At 41.8% G+C, this 22,917-nt stretch overlaps 2 protein-coding genes across 2 annotated transcripts in view; one reads left to right on the top strand and one right to left on the bottom strand.

The window, feature by feature from the left end:
• Positions 1-7,199, top strand: part of pdzd8 (PDZ domain containing 8) — a 247,521-nt gene extending 240,322 nt beyond the window's left edge. The window contains exon 5 of the mRNA XM_072239617.1: positions 4,166-7,199. Within this exon, the coding sequence (XP_072095718.1) occupies positions 4,166-6,318 (2,153 nt within the window). The 3' untranslated portion in view covers positions 6,319-7,199. The remainder of the gene's footprint in view (positions 1-4,165) is intronic.
• Positions 7,200-12,789: 5,590 nt separating this feature from the next.
• Positions 12,790-22,917, bottom strand: part of slc18a2 (solute carrier family 18 member 2) — an 81,975-nt gene continuing 71,847 nt past the window's right edge. Inside the window, exons 15-16 of the mRNA XM_072239616.1 lie at positions 14,303-14,436; positions 12,790-14,216 (exon numbers count right to left, since the gene is read on the bottom strand). Of these exons, the coding sequence (XP_072095717.1) occupies positions 14,100-14,216; positions 14,303-14,436 (251 nt within the window). The 3' untranslated portion in view covers positions 12,790-14,099. The remainder of the gene's footprint in view (positions 14,217-14,302; positions 14,437-22,917) is intronic.

Below are 22,917 nucleotides of genomic sequence, written 5' to 3'. Positions count from 1 at the left end.
CCAGCCTGATATCAGAATCAGGTTTATTATCACTGGCATGTGACATGAAATTTGTTAACTTAGCAGCAGCAGTTCAATGCAATACATAATCTAGCAAGAGAATGAGAAAAAAAATAAAATAAAACATAATAAATAAACAAGTAAATCAATTATGTATATTGAATAAAATGTGCAAAAACAAGAATACTGTATATTAAAAAAAAAAGTGAGGTAGTGTCCAAAGCTTCAATGTCCATTTAGGAATCGGATGGCAGAGGGGAAGAAGCTGTTCCTGAATCACTGAGTGTGTGCCTTCAGGCTTCTGTATGTCCTACCTGATGGTAACAGTGAGAAAAGGGCATGCCCTGGGTGCTGGAGGTCCTTAATAATGGACACTACCTTTATGAGACACCGCTCCCTAAAGATGTCCTGGGTACTTTGTAGGCTAGTACCCAAGATGGAGCTGACTAGATTTACAGTCTTCTGCAGCTTCTTGTGTGTGTGTGTGTGTGTGTGTGTGTGTTTAATTTTTAGAGCTCTCAAGTGAAATTAGGACAAGAAAAGCTAGTTCATGCAAAATTAAATACAAAACCGATCATTTTAATTTGACTTCATTCTCAGTCACATGGAAGGAGAGAGTGCACGTTCAGAGCTTTTGATTAAACAGATTACAACTGAAAAAATTATGTTTATTTCAGATTCAGAGTCAGGTTTAATATCACCAGCATAGGTCGTGAAATCTGTACTTTGTAGCAGCAGTACATTGAAATACAAGATAATAGAAAAAAAATGAATAACTGTAAGTGTGTGTGTGTGTATATATATATGTATATATGTGTGTGTGTATGTATATATGTATGTATATATATATATATATATGTGTGTGTGTGTGTATATATTATGAGAACACTCAGTTTTAGATTATGAGAACAGTCAGTCCTCTTTTATTGTCATTTAGAAATGCATACATGCATTAAGAAATGATACAATGTTTCTCCGGAGTGATTTCACAGAAAACAGGACAGACCAAAGACTAACACTGACAGAACCACATAATTATAACATATAGTTACAGCAGTGCAAAGCAATACCATAATCTGATAAAGAACAGACCGTAGGCACAGTAAAAAAAAAAGTTCTTAAAGTCCTGAGTTGATTGACTCCCGAGTTCCCCAATAGCAGGTGGCAAAAGGGAGAAACGCCCTGCTGTAAACCCCCAGGCACCGAAACTCGCCGATACCTTGGAAGCAGCCGACCCTGAGTCCATCCGTCCGAAAGCTCCGAGCTGCCGGGCAGCCTCTCCGATACAGCCTCCCGAGCGCCTTCGACCTCGCCCCAGCCGCTGAAACACGCAAAGCCAAGGATTTCGGGGCCTTCAGCTCCAGAGGTTCTGGTTACCACACAGTAGCAGCGGCAGCGAAGCAGGCATTTCAGAAGTTTTCCAGATGTTCCGCTGTGCTCTCACGTCCGTCTCCATCAAATCAGGATTGTGCACGGTCCCCTACTTGACAAATAACAGATATTCATCACCGAACTGGCCGCGTGCGCTGTTGTCGCGCTGCCATCTTCTCCCCCCTCCCGGGAGGATGGATGATAATAGTTAAATTAAATAAGTAGTGCAAAAATAAAAATAAACAAAAAATCGGATAGCAGAAGGGAAGAAGCTGTTCCTGAATTGTCTTATGATGATGTTGTACTGTGGTGATTGACATCCAAGTGAAGCAGGTAACTACTGTAGACTAATTGGAGTAAAATCAGAAAATAAACAACCACGTTTCACAATGCAGAATGCATTATGCTCCCTGTACATCTTACTTTAAGACCAAAGTGTCTAGCGGAGGACTTTTTTATTTATTGTTTGGATTGGGATGAAAGAAGATGAGAAACTCCATTCATTGTATCTTCAGGATGTTTTAACTAGTATATAATCCATTTCACAGCCAGTCAGATTAATTGCTCAAAGAGCAGAAATGTTCAGGCAGTAGGCCATCGAGGAATCAGTCAAATCTGACTGCCTGTTTCTCTTCTGAGGAAAGGTCTGTGTCTAGGTGTCCATGGAGAGGGAGAACTCTGTCCTCTCGCTTGCCAGGGGTATTGTGGGGTTTGGAGGGCCTCCCGGTCAATGAGGATTGTATTTTCATCTGAAATGGTTGTAAACATTGTACAAAAATACATTAGTTCTAATGAACAGTGTTGGGGCTTTATGGGGAAGGGCCACAGTTAAGTCCTTCCATCATTGCACACAGGTTGATTAAAATTTGGATTAAAGATTACTTCAAGTTTATAAATGAATGATAACAGCAAACAGTGAATGTGATGATGTTAACTGACAATAACATCACTTGGGAAACTGTAGATTAATACTGTGTACTTAAGTATTTAGAGTGTTTTTATGAATGAAACCTACTTTGAAATAAAAACGTCACAGTACCTGGGCAGATGGGGCTCATCAGCCGTGGTTGGCAGCTCATCTAGGAGAAGGAAACTTAGACGTAAACCTCTGCTGCCTTGCGGTTATACCCACTCATGAGAGAGACTTTGGGAGTAATCTTTGAGGGTAAGTCCAGAGCTGGAGTCCCTAAGGCAGTCCTGCATTGAGTTTAACTCTGGCTGGCAGCTCCTGCGATGCCAGTGGTACCAAACTGCAACGGTCTCTGCCGTTCCTTTGGATTCACCAGCTGCTTGGAGAGGGGGGGCCTGTTACATGGCCAACAGTTTGCTCTTCGTATTGTGCTGCCCTGCTTGTGTATCGACTTTGACTGCTAGGACACAGCAGAGGTCCGTGTAATGGAGGCCTGAACACAGGACTTTTTAAAATAATAACTAGATGATCTCTTTTGGTTTTGTTGAGATTTTGGTTCTGGGATGATTGTGGAAGGTCATTGCCATTTCCTGGAATACTTTAAAGATCTTTTACCACAGAACCCCTAGAAGGCACAGTCTCAGTTCAGATATTGGGCTCTGAATTTCATTTTCCCATGTTTTTTCTTTATACGTTACAGTAGATCATCTTTAGAGTGACGAATGGAAAATATCTGCATATCTTTTTAAAAAATAATGTTAACCTTACACAGAAATTTGGACTGTGGTGCTTTTGAGTTTTTACCATCAGAGATGACTAAGGTGCAAAAGAACTGTTCTCAGAATGCATGGAGTTCAGAAATTGTGCTGTACATGGCATGGTTTAGAGAGCTGAATCTCTGAGAAGTTATTGGCTGTATTCTAGATATATTTTCCTGAATTGTACGTTTTCTCAGAACATCCTAGTGTACATTTCCTGCCCCTCCCCCTTGTCCCAGAGTTAAATTATTGTTGCTCCTCCTCCATACAATGCTTCAGAAGGCAATGCCATCCTCTCCCATTCTATTCTTTTTAACCACAGCAGCTCTGTCAAGGATCAAGGATCAACTTCATACATCGCTGTAGGGGTGGAGAAAGAAAGTTGGTTTATAGAAAAATGAACTTGGGAGTTCATGGTTAAAAAAAAAGGCTGAATAAAGTGTCAGATGAAGCTGAAATAGAACAGTTTACATATCTTACACATATTAGTTCTACAAGGTGGTGTAGTGGTTAGCACACTTTACAGCTCAGTTGACGGGTAGAATTCACGCCGCTGCCTGTAAGGAGTTTGTATGTTCTCCCATGACAGCATGGGTTTTCTCCAGGTGATCTGGTTTCCTCCCACAGTCCAAAGTCGTACCGGTTGGTGGGTTAATTGGGCTTTGTAAATAGGGATTAAATCAGGGAATTGCTGGGCAGCGCAGCTCGAAAGGCCGGAAGGGCCTATTCTGTGCGTATCTCAATAAATAACTAAATAAGTACTTAAATGAGGCAGAAACATAGTTTAGTAAAATACAGATGATCTCCGACATTACAGGAGAGTAGAATTGGGTTTGTAGAAAATATGGCTATTTTCCCTAAAGAGAAGTTGTGTTGTCTGTGTCAAGAAATGAGAGTTGAGAAGAAGAAAGATAATGTTTCTTTACTTTTTTTCTAAAATAAATTCCATGAGAACAAACTTTATTCTGCATCTCAATTTTTTTGGCAGTGATCTATGAATTGTAGAGGAATCTCTCTCCGTAACCCAAACAGTTATGATACGAAGAGTTGGGGGGTGGGGTGATCACCTGTAATACTAATGTACTCATTCACCTCTTTCTCTAATATCTGTTTAATTTATTGACAGGAACCAAGGTGACGTCATCTGTACACGTTTTGAAGCTTATCAAGCAAGCTGGCGAAAAAGTATTGGTGTATTACGAGAGACCTGTAGGTGGACATCAGAATCAACAGTGTAGCTCGATCCAGGAGAACTATAGCCATCTTGAAGACCCAGGCTTTGGTACACAGTTTGGGCAGCATGCATTTGATGACGATAGCATTTTAGACAATGTCGATGGTAAAGACATAGATTCTGAATTTGAAGAATTAGTGTGTTCTGAAATCAAACCACTGCCCACAATCGTAAAGGAGGATTGTGCACCTCAAAGTCCAAAGCGTTCAGTGGCTACCCTTGCCAGCAAGCCACTAGGTACTATATCTCCCATTCTCAATCGCAAATTGAATTTGGGGAATTACCCGAATCCTCTGAAGTCACAGCAAAAAGATACAGTTAAGTTTGCCCAGCCAAAGTGCTTAGATGTCCCTGATGGGACACAGCAGCTGAGCAAGCCACCAGTAGCATCCACATACAAGCCTCCAGTGCCTCCAAGGCCACAGATAAAGCTAACTTCAGCTCCTTCTGAAGCCCAGAGCCCGCCTGAACCTGCAGACATAGCTACCGAGAAACCCGACAAGCTGATGGCGTCCACCAACAGCGCAGACAAAAGTGCTGAGAAAAGTGTCAGCAAAAGTATAGATCAGGTGGAAGAAGCATCTATGACCAAGTCCACAGCTAGTAAACAGGATTCCAGGGAGAAGCTCCCAGAAGCCACCTGCGGCGTTCGTGACGGAGCAGAAGGCAACCAAATCTGGGAGTCATCGGAGATACTCTACCGTAAGAGATTTGGGAAGTGGAACAAGGCAACACGCGTATTTGATGTTGAAGGATGCCACCGATACATTAACGTTGCAGTGTGGTGCAAAGAACCTTTTAAAGCAGGTGAACTTATTTGTTTAGGCCACGCCAGCATTAAACTTGAAGAGATAGCCATGGAATGCCTTTGTACGGCATCAATGGAGTTCCAAGCAACCTTCCGGCTCAATGCTCCTGAGCCAAAGGCTGCTGTTAGTAGGACTGCATTACGAAACCTAAGCACTCACAAGGGATTCAATGAGAAACTCTGCTATGGTGACATTACACTAAATTTTACCTACCTAAAAGAGGGTGATACAGAAAGCTCTAGTGTTCAAACGGAAAAGGAAAAGGAAGATAATTCACAGGAGGAAATTCCTGTCGCCATTAAGGAGAAAGCTACTCAACAGTGCACAGACAGTAAGCACAATTTCCAAGACACTCAGTTTCAGAATCCAACCTGGTGTGATTACTGTAAGAAAAAAGTGTGGACCAAAGCTGCTTCTCAGTGCATGAAATGTGCTTACATCTGCCATAAAAAGTGTCAGGATAAATGTCTGGCGGAAGCACTCTTTCCTATTGCCACCGAGAGGAGGGTTGATTTGGAAACAAAGTCGTCCTTCAACAGGTCCACTGGGTTGACACGGCATATCATCAATACTAGCTCACGCTTGCTGAACCTGAGGCCAGGACCAAGAGCTCGTCTGGCGGATCCTGGGGTTGACTTAGTGGAGCCATCGCCCAAGCAAACTCCGAACACATCAGACAATGAAAGCAGTGACACCGAGACATACAGTGCCAGCAGTCCTTCCAAGCAGATAGTCTCTTCCACTGGTGGCAAGTTGTCAGTGAAGAAAGATGGAGGTCTCGACGATAGTGTATTGATTGCAGTAAAGGAGATTGGCCGAGACCTGTACCGAGGATTGCCAGCCGACGAACGATTTCAGAAACTGTACTTGATGTCAGAAAAGCTACAGAATGAAATTGAGCTGGAACTGGAGCAGAATTATGCTCTGCAGAAAGAAGAGAAGGATTGCACAGATCCTAAAAAGAAGTGTCATCTGTCTGCTGCCATTGCAAAGTCAGTTGAACGTCTACAAGCTCTTACGCTGCTCACAATCCACTACAAAGCAGGGATGGATGATTTAGAATTCAGCGACTTTGCACCTTCTTCTGAACAGCCAGCAAAAAAGGTCACAAAGCTCACAGATGACATCTTATCCCTAACAGCAGACGAAATTGACATTGACAGTCAGACAGATGTGCAATCACTTACTGAGGAATCAAACGAGCAAACCATTAATGAAGCCGAATCTATTTCATGACTTTAATTCATTTTTCTCATAATTGTGATAAACAAATTTAATTTTTTTTTACTTTTTGCTTCTGTGCTATAATGCAATCATTACTCTATCTTGTGAATTTGACTTTTCATGTGACTATGGTGTCAGTAATCAACAGGCAGATCAGTTTAGGATTTTCCCTGCTTGATGACATACTTTTTCATGAATGAATTCTCGGTGTCATGAACTGTAGCCGAATGCTCAGTTCACTGGGGAAGTGGATATAAAATCTCTTTTAGGACCATGTGAAAAGCTCTCATCCTTTTTATGTTCTCCCTTGTTTGTTATGTAGATGTTCCTTTGCCAAACATGTATCATATAGCAAATTGTGTGGTGAGCTTTCGTATTTATTGAAAGAAAAGCGGAGTTTTTGTTTTATTTCTTTATGAATATTTGTAATTTAAAAAAATAATTGCTCTGAACCTCTGAAGTGCAAAGAAGTGCAAAAACTGCACCGACTCTCTCATCTTTAATGAAACTGTAATGTATAGTACCACGACATGACTAATTAATATTTATGTATGTGTTATATAGTGAAACATCCAGCTTGTTTTCTCTGCAGAAGAGTTGGGGGAGGGGGAGGTTAAATTTTGATAGAATGTGACATAGCTCAATTTACCCAAGTAGTAACTTTTACATAATTAAAAGCTATTAGTGAAAACTGAGAAAATAATGCTAATTGATTTGAGGGATGTTCATTTTGATTTTGTTTAATAAGTAGATCTCGGTGCTCCCCAGTAAACCCCCACTTCTTCCCAACTCCCTATCCCATCCACCCTGCTCCTACCCCTATCCCAACCACAACCTCAGCAGAATGGAGAGTTGGGTGCCTCGAACTTTGATACTGCCCCCAATAAACATACTACTGAAAATATGTTGGGATTTTTGTAAAGTTATTTAATTGCATCTATATTTGTATCTTTTATACACTTCACTAGAAAACCCTGTATCTACAATTCCAAAAGACAGCACCCAGTTAAAGATAACCATTCATTTTTTCAATATGTAACAAAATATATTTACACCTGAGTTTGAAGAAAAGCAGTTTTTTTTTCCAAATATAACAAGCCAAAAGGAAGGGGATTTTATTTCATATTATTCACATGTTCTATATATTAGCCAACCAAAGAAACTATGAATGCATGCCATCACCCATCTCCACGGGTGCAGTATCCATACATTGGTTGGATGTGGCAAGTTTTTATAATATTTATTTAAGTTTTAGAATTTTTTAAATTATGTATTTAGTTTCTTGGTTTCTAAATGCTTTCATAAGTGTCTGAATATTTTTGAGTGCCTCAAATATTCTGAAGCATTCAGTGTATGAAGTTTGGCAATCCCAGCTGAGCAGCTGGGAACGGCTTAGCTAGCTGACAAGTTTAATATCTGGTTTTGGGTGAAGGGCTTCTGCCTGGCTGCTCACTTGTACCATGGTCAACTCTTTGACAGGGCAGAGACTTGCCACTAAGGAATTTTCTAGGCAGTTTCTGGAAATGGAGAAATTATCTATTTTGGAGAGGTCTGGAATAAGCCTCGATTGACTTCAAATTGTGGGTTAAATGGAAATCAATGTCCACAACATCTCCAGCCTGGATCTTTTGTTATTAATTCTATCCACCCACCTACAGAAGGAGTTCATCCGTCATCATCTGATCTGCTGTCATCTCCCTCTGCCGTGTGACGAACAACCCAGTACTATTCTTAGTGTGAGTGGATGCCCAAAAGGCATCAATGGAGTTAATGATAACACATGAGAGAGAAAACAAGGCTGCAGGGAATTAAGGGAAGACAGATGGGACTGTTGTGATGTCACTACCAGCAAATAGCATTGATCAGATGGGCCAAATGACCTCCTCCATTGTAAGAATAAGCCAGCTGGTGGTGTAGTGGCAACTGCACCAGACTTCGAAGCAAGAGGTCGTGGGTTCAAATCTGGTCAGCTCCTTGCACATTTTCCATCCGTGCTGGGTTGAGCATCGAGCTAGCAACTCAGCCTCATAAAAAACAGACAAATAGTAAAGAGATGTCAAGGTTACTGCCTGATGCACCACAAGGTGCAGAAATGAACAACAATTGTAAGAGTAAAAGAGAAGATACTCATTAAGAGGGTAATATTCTGCAGTGAACTATAAAATAAATCCTGCCCTTTCTGTACCAGTAACGTGCATCAGTTCCAATCTTAGAAGCCAGCCTGACATATTCCCTAACTTTTGGAAAGAATTGGCAAATTACACTTAGTCTTGTGAATTAGCTTGAAACCACCTCAGATTTATGAAATAACATCTAGAAAAAGCCATCACTCCCTTCCGTCTGACCTGGATTTGAACCTGGTTACTTCATTGAAAAGCCAATGCATTGCACCCACAATATCACTCCCACCGCAAAGGCAGTGATGGTCGGACAGATTTATTAACTGTTGCATGAATGCTAGCCTTCTGAAATCTTTTCACTCTGCGTTCTGTGACGATGAAAAATCTTCTGTGGGACAAATCTTGCATTTATCTTGATAAGGAGGTCACATAGTTAGGAGTAGAAATGCATTTGTTCAAAGAAGACCATATTTTAGTAGAATGATGTAATTTCAACAAGGAATGTTGTTGAATAAGTGACGTTGGTGGCTCATTAGGTAGCACTCCGAGCGTGAGATTGCTCAAGATCCAGAGACTTGAGCACAAAATCAAGGCTGAAATATTAGCACGGTATTCAGATTATTTTATTTTATTTAGAGATACAGCACAGACTAGGCCCTTCCTCCCCTTCAAGCCGCACACCTGACAACCCTTACCAACTCCTGATTTAACCCTAACCTAATCACAGGACAATTTACAATAACCAATTAAACTGTCCGGCAACACACACAAAATGCTGGTGGAACGCAGCAGGCCAGGCAGCATCTATAAGAAGAAGTACAGTGGACGTTCTGGGTCGAGACCCTTCGTCAGAACTAACTGAAAGAAGAGCTAGTAAGAGATTTGAAAATGGGAGGGGGAGGGGGAGATCCAAAATGATAGGAGAAGACAGGAGGAGGAAGGATGGAGCCAAGAGCTGGACAGGTGATTGGCAGAAGGGATATGAGAGGGTCATGGGATGGGAGGCCCAGGGAGAAAGAAAGGGGGAGGGGAGCACCAGAGGAAGATGGAGAGCAGGCAAAGAGTTATTGTGAGAGGGACAGAGAGGGAAAAACTAATAAATAAATGAATGATGGGGTATGAGGGGGAGGAGGGGCTTCTTACCGGAAGTTGGAGAAGTCAATGTTCATGCCATCAGGTTGGAGGCTACCCAGACGGAATATAAGATGTTGTTCCTCCAACCTGAGTGTGGCTTCATCTTGACAATAGAGGAGGGCTTGGATAGACATACCAGAATGGGAATGGGATGTTGAATTAAAAAATGTGTGGCCGCTGGGAGACCCTGCTTTCTCTGATGGACAGAGCGTAGGTGTTCAGCGAAACGGTCTCCCAGTCTGCGTCGGGTCTTTCCAATATATAGAAGGTCACATCGGGAGCACCGGACACAGTATATCACCCCAGTCGACTCACAGGTGAAGTGTCGGCTCACCTGGAAGGACTGTCTGGGGCCCTGAATGGTGGTGAGGGAGGAAGTGTAAGGGCAGGTGTAGCACTTGTTCTGCTTACAAGGATAAGTGCTGGGAAGGAGATCGGTGGGAAGGGATGGGGGGGAACGAATGGACAAGGGAGTTGCGTAGGGGGCGATCCCTGCAGAAAGCGGGGGGGGGGAGGGAAAGGTGTGCTTAGTAGTGGGATCCTGTTGGAGATGGCAGAAGTTACGGAGAATTATATGTTGGACCCAGAGGCTGGTGGGGTGGTTGGTGAGGACAAGGGGAACCCTATCCCTAGTAGGGTGGCGGGAGGACGGGGTGAGAGCAGATGTTCCCAGCTCTTAGCTTCATCCCTCCCCCTCCCACTTTCAAATCTCTTACTAGCTCTTCTTTCAGTCAGTCCTGATGAAGGGTCTTGGCCCGAAACATTGACGGTACCTCTTCCTGTAGATGCTGCCTGGCCTGCTGTGTTCCACCCGCATTTTGTGTGTGTTGCTTGAATTTCCAGCGTCTGTTGATTTCCTCGTGTTTGCATTTTTAAATAACCTATCCGGGATGTATTTGGACTGGGAGGGGAAACCAGAGCTCCCAGAGAAAAGCTGATGCATTCTACAGGGAGGACATAGAGACTTCTCAGAGATGACATCAGAATTCAACTCCAGGCTCTGACTCCCCAGGCTATAATAGCATCCTGCTAATGGCTAAGGGGATGAATACTTCATCAGCCTTACAATTTTGATTTTTAATTTTTAGTAAATTGTTGACAGGTTTTGCTTTGACATTATCCCAAATATTCTGTAGATTAGCTCAAAAATTTGCTACAATATATTTTAAGTTTAGAAAATGAGACGGTAAAATGTGAAAATAGTTGTGGGGGCTGAATACTTTTTCAAGATACTGTATAATCAGATTATACCCATTCCTGTTCTCGTCCACATCCTCCTGTCTCTCAACTCCTAATCTCCTGCCTCCTTCCTCTGGGCCCCACTGGCACACTCATCCACTTTACCGTCCCTACTTCCTCATCCCTTCAATCCCTCCCCTTTATGATTTCTCCACCAGCATCCGCACAGCTGCTTCCTCCTTTTTTTTTGTCGAGATAGAGCACACAGTAGGCCCTTCCAGCCCTTCAAGCTGTGCCTCCAACGGCCCCTGAATTTAACCCTAGCCTAATCATGGTACAGTTTATAATGACCAACTTACCCACTAGCTTGTATGCTTTTGGACTGTGGGGGAAAACTGGGTCACCCGGAGGAAACCTGTGCATTCCATAGGGAGAACAAACAAAACCCCTTACAGAGGATGCTAGGATTGAACACCTAACTCTGATGCCCGAGCTGTAATAGCGTTGCACCAACTGCTGCACTGTGGCATCTGCACCGGACTTTGAGGGGAAAGGTGACAAGTTCGTCTGGCCAGCTCCTTGCACGTTTTCCAATCATGCTGGGTTAAGCGCTGAGTTTCCAACTCGGCCTCATAAAAAACAAACAAAAATGCTCATGAAACCGCAAGGTTGCTGCCTGATGCGCCACAAAGAACCAAAGGGAACAACAACCATGCCCCATACCTGCCTCTCCACTGTAGCCTATCCCTCCTTGGTCTCATTTCCCTCAACCTCTCCCTCTCTGTCTTCAGCTGTGGGTTCACTCGCACCACTCACCCTTTCCTCTGCTCCCTCGCTCTTCAGTCAACCCCACATCTCATTCCTCCCCATACGCAGCTTACCCCTCCCCAGCCCTGTACCCTTTCACACCCCTTTCCCTTCCTCCCAGGATACGCTGAGTTTGATCTTCCTTCACTTCTCATGTCCTCTGCTGCTTCTATCACCCCTCCCTCATAACCCCCCCATTCCCATTGCACTTCGCTCTCCTATCTTCTGCATTCCTGCTTCATCTCCATCCCAGCTTCCCTCTTCAGCCACTCCAGCTGTGTATTCTCTCCCAGAAACTGCTGAGGTTTCCAGTCAAAGTCCGACATCGGAGTGGCTCAGCTGATCGTTATCAATCCTTGTGTTTCCAAAGGCTTCAAAATCTTGAAGTAGAAAGGAAACATATCATTCCCAAATCTGTCTTTGTGAGACCTACATCTGTTTAAAATATCATACTATAATGTTTTGCTGAAAAGCTGGAGAACAATTTTGGATAAGTACATCAAGCATTCATTAGTTGTCACTTTAAGTATTCATTTCAGAATCTGAGTAACCTGTGCTGCATCCGAATGCATCCTACAGAATGGATTGAATCATACAAAGAGTTCCTGGATGTGTTTAATAACAGTATGTATCAAAAGCAAAGACTTACCAAAGTCTCCCAAACTTTGCAGGTAAAATGGTAACTTAAAATACTTAATTCATTTTGAAATAAGTCTATACTTTCCATTTCACAAACCACCCTTCCCCCACCAATTACTTGGCTTCTCCCAGGAGATTAAATAATTGTAGTTGAGTGAGAGAAATGCGAATCATAAACATGAGAAAATCTGCACTAGCTGGAAATCCAACAACACACACAAAATGCTGGAGGAACTCAGCAGGTCAGGCAGCATCTATGGTAAAGAATAATAATCAACATTTCTGTACTGAAGAAGGGTCTCAGCCCAAAACATGGACTGTGTATTCATTTCCATGGACACTGCCTGACCTGCTGAGTTCCTCCAGCATTTTGTGCGTGTTGCATTGAGAACCACGATCAGAATCTGCGTCGTGATGACATGGGACAACCTTGACATGCCCGCTGGCTTTCTTCAGCCTCACTCAGCACCTGGTCTTTGTGGTGAGAAGATGTTGTGAAGTGAGGTTTATGAAACATTTTGCAAATATATCCCTAACAAATTTCAAGGGCTCACCTAATGCAAAATAACAGCTAAATTAAGAAGACTTTTCCATTTTACTCATGATACCTTTATTATTGATAATTGTCCTAGAGGCAGGAATAGACACATCCACAGATATACACAGAGACACGTCTGACTGCACATTAACAAGCCATCTTATTGATCCACAGGAGATGGTCCTCTACATCTTTATATTTATATTTGCCCATCTGTTTGAGCATACAAAGCAACTGACTTGTCTGTGGACAGTGATTATATTTGCATGCACAAGATATGTTATCTCTACAACAAATTTTGTGATTTGTTGGTGGAGTATCTGTCATTTATAAATGCCTACTTTTACGTATTCATGAAATGGTGTTGACAGAATTACATCATCCAGTGTAGTTTAAATCATGGAGTCTGAATACATTTGGTGTGAAAGTGCTGGCAGCGTAATTGTCACCTGGAACAGTCTGTGTAGAAAATGACCACAGTAAAGGTGTCTAACGTATCTATTGCATGAAAATATATTAAATTTAATGAAGGCACATACATGTTTGGTTACAGACAAATGTAGTCCACTATATATACATGTTTAGTTTATAGAAAATGTGGTTGCGCTCACTTTCAAATGAATAAACAGTTTTCAACTTTTACGTTTCTCGAAGTACCCTTATCACGTTTTATTATTAAATAGTTTTATGCTAATTTTATCAGCATAAGAAACTTGTTTTTTTAATTATTGGAGAGGAAACAAAACCCATGGTAACCACTTGGCAGAAAGAATACCTTTTTGTTTAAATTCATTTATCACTTAACTGGTGAACCTTATTTTGAACATTCAAATCAAATCAAAGCAATTTTCAGGCATTATGTCACTGCTAAGTCAATCACCTCATTTTGACATAAAATGCCAAAACTGATTAATAGAACTGCAGTGGCTTTTTAGCATCCAATGTGGGGATCTATGAACATAAATTTGTTTGATTTGAAGCAAATATTTAAACCAATGAACATAGAATTGGGAAAAACTGTGCAGACAAAAGGTTATCTTCATTAATAAATGCAAGATTGTAAAATATAGTGCAATACCTAAAATTGAATGTTTCAAAAAATCTATTGGTTCTGAGAGCAAATTGAAATAGATATCATGACTTGATAAGGCTGCTGGTTATCATTTTTACTTAGCCACCTTTTTTTTAAATTCCCCAGCTAAAACTCTCTGTTGCATTTCTACATAGTCTAATACAAGAGAAATAGGGTCACAACTTTGGTATGCCTGAATGGTGGAATAATTAAACTATATTAAGACAATAATTTAGAAAGACTGTTCACAAAACATTATAATACACATTAAAGTAATTCAATAAAGAAAATGGCACAGATCCAATCATTCATCACTCCTACACTCTTCATCATTATCATCAATCACTGAGTCTCTCTGAAAGTGGTCTTGAGTTGTGTACATTTTGGTTTTAACTGGGCAATTTTGATTCATCAAAATAGCCTAAAATTTAAAAAGAAAATCAATTATTATTGTCTGCAAAATTTTAGCAAACTGTGGTTTAATGTAAGTTATTTATTTTTGCTTACCATCTTTTCTTCCTTGGCAGGTGGGCTTCGAAGGAAAAAGCAGAGTGGAGCATATAGAATGTCAATGATTCCAATAATTGCCATTAACCATGGAAACCCTATGGTCTTAGCAATGGCGCCGCCACTTGATGGGCCTGTACAAACCGTAAAGAAGAGAGAAAACACCCATCAGTAGAGGCAAATTAATGATCAAGTGATATTCTGGAAACTGACATCAACTTTTAAAGGAAATTCTTGGTCCTGGTCTAAAATTAACTAATAAATAAAATATATTAATTAGCTGAGAACGATATCGGAATCAGGTTTAATGTCACTGGCTCACGTCATGAAATTTGTTGGTTTGCGGCAGCAGTACGTTGCAATATATAAAATATACTATAAACTACAATCAGGAATATATATATATATATATTTCATTAGCAAGACTAAGCCTGCTTTGCTCCGTGTTACTATTGATGGTGAGGACATGGATGTGGTGAGGATCTACAAGTACCTGGGGGTGCACCTGGATGACCAATTGAGTGGAAGCTGTGTACAAGAAGGGCCACATTGCCTCTACTTCCTGAGGAATCTGGAGGATGCAGGCCTCTCCTTCACACATTCTACCAGTCTGTTGGGATCAATAAAGTATCCATTTGTCTGTCAATCTATCCATCTCTATACGAGGGATGATTGATAGGTTTGTGGCCCAAGGTAGAAGGCGATAAGTTATACAGCTCTCGTTACATGCACGACTTTGAGTGAAAATGCAGAAAGTTTGAAGTTTCTCCTCATCTCCATCCCTGCTGTGGACCACTTCTGGAGGTCCAAGGCACCAACTTCTACAAAGAAGGGATCCGTATACTCCACGACCACTGGACTAAGTGTGTAAATGTAGGAAAAATAAATGTGCTAAGTTTTCTAAAATTGACTCCCTCTACCTTTTGCCACGAACTTATCAATCACCCCTCATATGTATTAAAATCATTCGTTATATGACGTAAGCAATCAGGTCTTTCCGTGACCATGATTGTTCTTGACAAATTTTTCTATAGAAGTGGTTTGCCATTGCCTTCTTCTGGGCAGTGTCTTTACAGGATGGGTGACCCCAGCCATTATCAATACTCTTCAGAGATTGTCTACCTGGTGTCACTGGTCACATAACCAGGACTTGTGATGTGCACCGGCTGCTCATACGACCATCCACCACCTGCTCCCACAGCTTCACCTGACCCTGATGATTGTGTGTGCGGGAGGGGGCTAAGCAGGTGCCACCCCACCCTGCCACCCAGAATTAAATAAATAGTGCAACAAGAACAAAGGTAGTAGTGCAACACACATCAAAGTTGCTGGTGAACGCAGCAGGCCCGGCAGCATCTCTAGGAAGAGGTACAGTCGACGTTTCGGGCCGAGACCCTTCATCAGGACTAATTGAAAGAAGAGACAGTAACAGATTTGAAAGTGGAAGGGGGCGGGGGAGATCAGAAATGATAGGAGAAGACAGGAGGGGGAGGGATGGAACCAAGAGCTGGACGGGTGATTGGCAAAAGGGATTGGAACACCATAAAGACATAGAAAAGTACAGTACAGGAACAGACCATTCAGCCCCTCCAGTCACCATTTAACCTGCCTGTTCCCATTGACCTGTACCAGGACCATCGCCCTCCATACTCCTACCATCCGTGTCCCCATCCAAATTTCTCTTAAACACTGAAATCAAGCTCGCATGCACCACTTGCAATGGCAGCTCATTCCACACTCTCACAACCCTCTGAGTGAAGAAGTTTCCCCTCATGTTCCCCTTTTTTCACCTTTCATTTCTTAACCCATGACCCCTGGTTATACCCCTCATAATTTTGTATACTTCTATCAAATCTCCTCTCAATCTTCTCCATTCCAAGGAATAAGTCCTCAACCTATTCAATCTTCCCTTATAACTCAGATCTTCTAGTCCCGGCAAAATCACAACAACAAAATACACAATATAGTAGTCAGTTTATAATAACAAATGATTTCTTGCAAATTTGTATAAATTTAATTCCAGAAAATGCTCACGACTGCAAATTAGCTGACCAATTGTCAAGCAGATATAAACAGTGAGATTTGTACATCACTCAAATAGAAGCACATTTGCTTCTTCGTGTTCACCCATCCTAACATCTATGTAAAATGCAAAACTTTGCCACAAATGTTACAATTGTTATGTGTTCAAATTATTCATTGGTTCAGCTCAACATTGTGGGCTGATGGCCTGTTCCTGTGTAAGTACAATGTGAATTTTCAGTTGTAGTAACAAATAAGCACTGTGTACTAATTTTCATCTATCATTTTCCACTAAATTACAGTGATGACATCGCAGTCAAATAGTTGTTCATCCAATGAGGGACACCGGTATCATGTATCATTTTGTGGGCAAAATCCTTCCTGATGTGATAATAGGAGTAGTGGTTTTCAACCTTTAAATCATTTTTGGGCTTTAGAAGACGACAATAATTCAACCATATCTCCTTAAACAGTTTCCCAGTTTTCAAATATAGCTCCAAAGACCAGCTTGTCAAAAATTCAAGTACAATTTTGTTACTGACTTATAACGTATTGATTTCTCATTTTGCTTAGTCAGGTTACGGAACCAGTCAGGAAGGCTAAATTAGAAGCTGCCAGTCTTTCACCTCTGAAAGCTTCGTTCAAATCTTGCTGGTGTAATTGATATTAAACAAATTGTTCCTCCTGTCAGCAACAAACCATCTGCTGGAAGATCTCCGAAGGTCAAACAGCATCTGTAGGATGAAAGGAATCAACAACACTTCCGGACAAAACTCTGCGTCAGGACTATTCCTTTCCTCTTACAGATGGAACTGGACATGAAGAATTCCAGCAAATTGTATTGCTCTGGATTCCAGCATCTGCAATCTCTCCTGTCTCCTTTGTCCATCCTTTCAGTTTGCTTAAAAGAAAAGCTATGATATTTTCTGATTAAGAACCACAATGGAATCAATGCACATTGTTCCCTTGATATCTTTCAAACTAGTTCTTTTCTCTAAAAACATCAAGATGCAGACTGACTTTTGTTGGCAAACAAACTCGGTGGATTACTTTCTGTAGTCACCATAGTTTTTACCTACAATAACTGTGAGTGCCAAGAGACTTCCTGTTAGCTGGAGAAGTCATTTTGTAAAAACCTGGTGGCAAAACCTTGGGATCAAACCTGAGCAGGTTTTGGCCAGAATGGTGAACTGACCTAGTTCCCTTCCTCCCATCAACCTCTCCCATGTTTGCTGCTGTCAGGATCAGTCCAATTGGCCACCTGGCTTCCAGCAGCCTTGATAATATCAAGCTGCTTAGCAGCCAACTGCATTAGTTGGAAGAAGGTACAGGAGCCTCAAGACCCACCACATCAGGTTCAGGAACAGTTATTACCCCTCATCCGTCAGGCTCCTGAACCAGAGGGAATAACTTCATCACCCCAACACTGAACTGTTCTCACAACCTACGGACTCACTTCCATTGACTCTTCATCTCATGTTCTCAATGTTTATTATTATTACTGTTTTCTCTCATTTTCATTTTCCCAGTCTGTTGTCCATTGCACAATGGTTATTTGCCAGTCTTGTGTGCGGTTTACCGTGTTTACCGTATTTATTGGGTATACCCACAGGAAAATGGATCTTGGGGTTGTATATGGTGACATATATGTATTTTGGTAATAGATTTATTTGGATGTGGAACATTAAAAAATTCCCATGAACTGCAAACAATTAACATTTTAAACAACAATAATAACAAAGTGCACTCAGGACAGGGGTCCCCACGGATCCCTTCCTTAATGGAATTGGTCCGTGGCATAAAAAACGTTGGGAACCCCTGACTTAGGATAAGTTCACCCTGCAGCTAATAAGATCTAAACAACATTGCTTGATGGTATTGAGTTTCAGAAATAGAAAAGGTATCATGTTTCTATAGAAATGGTGTTGTCTCTGCCACACTGACATCTATCGTCTTGATAAGTACAATCATTCATAATGTTCAATTAATATCAGTCCAGCATACGCAAGGTTAAGATCAAAATCCCAAAAGGTCAATTGTTCTAAAATATGCCAATTCTTGGTTCCAATATCAATAACCAAATGCCATTTGGCCGCCTCACTACAGGAAGGATGTGGAAACCATAGAAAGGGTGAGAGGATATTTACAAGGATGTTGCCTGGATTGGGGAGCATGCCTTATGAGAATAGGCTGAGTCAACTCAGCTTTTTCTCCTTGGAGTGACGGAGGATGAGAGGTGACCTGATAGATGACCTATAAGATGATGAGAGGCATTGATCGTGTGGATAGTCAGAGGCTTTTTCCCAGGGCTGAAATGGCTGCCACAAGAGAGCACAGGTTTAAGATGTTTGGGAGTAGGTACAGAGGAGATGTCAGGGTAAGTTTTTTTACGCAGAGCGTGGTGAGTGCATGGAATGGACTGCCGGCAACCGTGGTGGAGGTGGATACGATAGGGTCTTTTAAGAGACTTTTGGATAGGTACATGGAGCTTAGGATAATAGAGGGCTATGGGTAACCCTAGTAATTTCTAAGGTAGGGACATGTTCAGCACAACTTTGTGGGCCGAAGGGCCTGTATTGTGCTGTAGGTTTTTTATGTTTCTATGTTTCTATTTGTATCTAGGTTAAAATTCGATATTTTACCAATCATTAAAATAACGGTTGTTAAGATATCTTTTAAGGAAAGTCTGATGTAAGAAAGTACATTGTGAAGAGGACATAAGGAAGCTATAAAGGGATTCACTGCTGATAAATGAGTGAGCAAAGATATGGTAAATGAAGCAGGAAGTGTGAAAATCAGAAGCTTTCAGATGTACAGTAGAGAGCATCGTAACAAGCTACATTGCTGAATGGTTCAGAACTGCACTTTGGCAGACAGGAGGGCTCTATAACAGGTAGTCAAAACTGCCCAACACAACACTGGCACCAGCCTACCTGCCATCAAGGCCATATATACAGAAAGGTGCCAGAATTGGGTAGGATCCCACCTACCCTGCTCACGGACTTTGTCCCACTCCCAACAAGGAGGAGGCTATGTAACGTCCACACCAGGACCACCAGAATTATTGCTTCTGCTATACAGGACATTTGTGACTCGCAGGTATTGGTCTATTTAAGGAAGGATGGTAATAGTTTATAAGCAATTTAAGGAAGGTTTACTAGATTGGTGTCTGAAAAATCACTGCTTGGAGATAGAACCATGTGGAAAATCATGTTTTTATGACTATTTTGTAGCATGAAGACTTACATCAATGTCAGAGGCTGTCATTTTTCAGCTATAGCTGGTTCACTTCTGCTCCATTCCTTTCCAGTTCTGATCAAGGGCCTCGGCCTGAAATGTTGACTATTTATAACCCCTCTGTAGATGCTCCTTGACTTTCTGACTTCCTCCAGCATTTTTGTGTGCGCTGCTCAAGAGCTGTAGCATCTGCAGAATCACTTGAGTCAGTCATGCTCTGCTATTTATCCTACAAGCCTGATTACACTTTCCTTTCTCGAGGGTTGTAGTCCCGTTTTCAGAGTCTTAAATCACACGAATAAAATCAGCAGCTCACATTGTGCAGACAGTTGGTAATCATGTAAAACATAACTCTTGAAATTTCCTCTGTCATTTTCAATTTCTCTAATAGGGCTCATTTACTGAGAATGAGAGAGTTACGAAAGGCAGTGTTCTGTCACGATTCTCTTATTTCCAGCACTCAAGAAGCAGCAGATACTTTCTCCGTAATTATGACCATTGGCTTCCTGTCAAACAGTCAACCCCATTTGATCTTCTGGTCTCAACACTGCAGCCAGGATTAATGACCACTTGTCTGTTCTATAATCTGCATTTTTTCACATGAATGTTTGTCTGTTTTTGTTTACAATAAACTGCTGTATGATCTTAAATATTATTGAGGGAAGAATTCCTGATGTTCCATTATTAACTGATTGTAGTTTATTAAAGGTCAAAGTTCAAAGTAAATAAATGTGTTATCAAAGTACATATACAACCCTGACAATCATTTTCTTGCAGGCATACTCAGTATAACTATCGTAGAATAATAGTCATAATAGAATCAATGAAAGACCGCACTGACTTGGGAATTCAACCGGGGTGCAAAAGACACAATCTATGCAAATACAAAATGAAAGAAATAATAACAACACATAAATAAGCAATAAATATCGAGAACATGAGAAGAAGAGTCCTTGAGAGTGAGTCCATAGGTTGTGGACAGTGGCAGGCAAGTGAATTTCAGTGAAGTTATCCCCTTTGGTTCAAGAGCCAGATTGTTGAGGGGAAATACCTGTTCCTGAGCCTGGTGGTGTGAGTCTTGAGGCTCTTGTACCGTTTTCCTGATGGCAGCAGCGAGAAGAGAGCATGTCCTATGTGGTGGGGCGGGGCGAGGTCCCTGACAGTGGATGCTGCTTTCCTGCGACAACATTTCATGTCGATGTGCTCAGTGGTGGGGGTGGGCGGGGGGGGGGGGGTTCAGTTACTGATTTGAAGTAGATATTGACTTTTTAAGAGCGTTCTTGCTGCCTTGTTGTAAAATAATGGACCTGCACGTGGAAAAAGGAGAGTCACAATTGTACAGGCCATTTATCAAACTGTAACCTTATGCTAATTGCATTGTGAAACCTGACAATTTTTTCTCTTAATACACTCCAAAGTTGCTGGTGAACGCAGCAGGCCAGGCACATCTCTAGGAAGAGGTACAGTCAACGTTTCAGGCTGAGACCCTTCGACAGGACTAACTGAAGGAAGAGTGAGTAAGAGATTTGAAAGTGGGAGGGGGAGAGGGAGATCCAAAATGATAGGAGAAGACAGGAGGGGGAGGGATGGAGCCAAGAGCTGGACAGGTGATTGGCAAAAGGGATATGAGAGGATCATGGGACAGGAGGCCCAAGGAGAAAGAAAGGGGGAGGGGGAAGCCCAGAGGATGGGCAAGCAGTATAGTGAGAGGGACAGGTGGAGAAAAAGGAGAGAGAGAAAAAAGAAATATAATAATAATAAATAAATAACGGTTGGGGTACGAGGGGGAGGTGGGGCATTAACGGAAGTTAGAGAAGTTAATGTTCATGCCACCAGGTTGGAGGCTGCCCTGACGGAATATAAGGTGTTGTTCCTCCATCCTGAGTGTGGCTTCATCTTGACAGTAGAGGAGGCCGTGGGTAGACATATCAGAATGGGAATGGGACGTGGAATTAAAATGTGTGGCCACTGGGAGATCCTGCTTTCTCCGGCAGATGGAGTGTAGGTGTTCAGCAAAACGATCTCCCAGTCTGTGTTGGGTCTCGCCAATATATAGGAGGCCGCATCAGGAGTACCGGACGCAGTATATCACCCCTGCCGACTCACAGGTGAAGTGTTGCCTCACCTGGAAGGACTGTTGGGCGCCCTGAATGGTGGTAAGGGAGGAAGTGTAAGGGCATGTGTAGCACTTGTTTAAGCGGAACACTGTTGTTCACACTGAGCTCTTCTCATCTCTGCCCTACCTCTGAAATAATACCTTCCATTTTCAAAAGCTACCCCTCACAAGTTCCCAAACAATGGATATTTTGTGTAGAAATCTCTCTACCGTGACTGTTAATTTGGCAGAGTAGTCCTCCAACAGCATTTGGCAGCTTTGACAGAGATTCTTTAATGGCACTGAAGATAAAATTGTGTGAAATGTGAGAGTTTGTTCCTTAGGAAGTATGAATAAGACTTGGAATATGTTATTTTAATGACCAAAGTAAAGTTAGGCGTGTCAATGAAATTACTTTGATAACAATTTGAATTGTTGGTTAGTTCAATTCCAACGTCATCTGTAAAGAGTCGGTACGTTCTCTCTATAGAATACATGGCTTTTCTCCGGGTGCTCCGGTTTCCTCCCATGGTTGAAAGACGTACCAGTTAGTAGGTTAATTGGTCATTGTAAATTGTACCGTGATTAGGCTTGGGCTAAGTCAGGGGTTGCTGGGTAGTGCAGCTCGAAGAGATGGGAGGGCCTGTTCTGTGCTGTATCTCTAAATAAATAGATAGATAGAAACCCACTCTTCTCAGTTTGACAGGAACCATCTGTATGGCAGTTGTATGTTATCTATAGCATTGTAATGTACAGTTTTATTCTGAGAAGACACTTCATGTCCTCAAACAGAGTACACACTATACTCCTTCAATTATGAACCTGATTTATTTGCAATGTTTTGGAAGTGAGAGTCATCACTTTAAAAAATTGTTCTAACAAATGTAAGTGTGCTCGATGCTGCACTTTCCAAAATAAAAGCAAAGATGAAAGGCAGAAAATTACACCACTTGCAGGTAAAATGGAGGCCTAGTTCTGTCACCTGCTGATAGTTATGTCTGAGACGTTCTCAAGTGGTTTTAAATCTGCCTGGCTGCTGTCACTGCAATCTCCTGGGGCAAGTAATTTGTGTGATCAAATGTATCTGGACACACTGGTGGAACAGGAGGAAAATGGAGCATTAAGCAATTTCAAGCAATAGCAGGAACTGAGGTGACTGACAATGTTGTAGTGTCTTTCCGACCATCAGCCCTGACTTCGCTCCACACTGTTTATGTCCACATCACCACTTATTTACTTACCTGAAGATACAACATGAAAC

Source organism: Mobula birostris, chromosome 21, assembly GCF_030028105.1.
Source record: "Mobula birostris isolate sMobBir1 chromosome 21, sMobBir1.hap1, whole genome shotgun sequence".
Classification (NCBI taxonomy): domain Eukaryota; kingdom Metazoa; phylum Chordata; class Chondrichthyes; order Myliobatiformes; family Myliobatidae; genus Mobula; species Mobula birostris.
The sequence above is the reverse complement of the archived record's forward strand: the minus strand, read 5'-3'. Positions and strand labels throughout refer to the sequence as shown.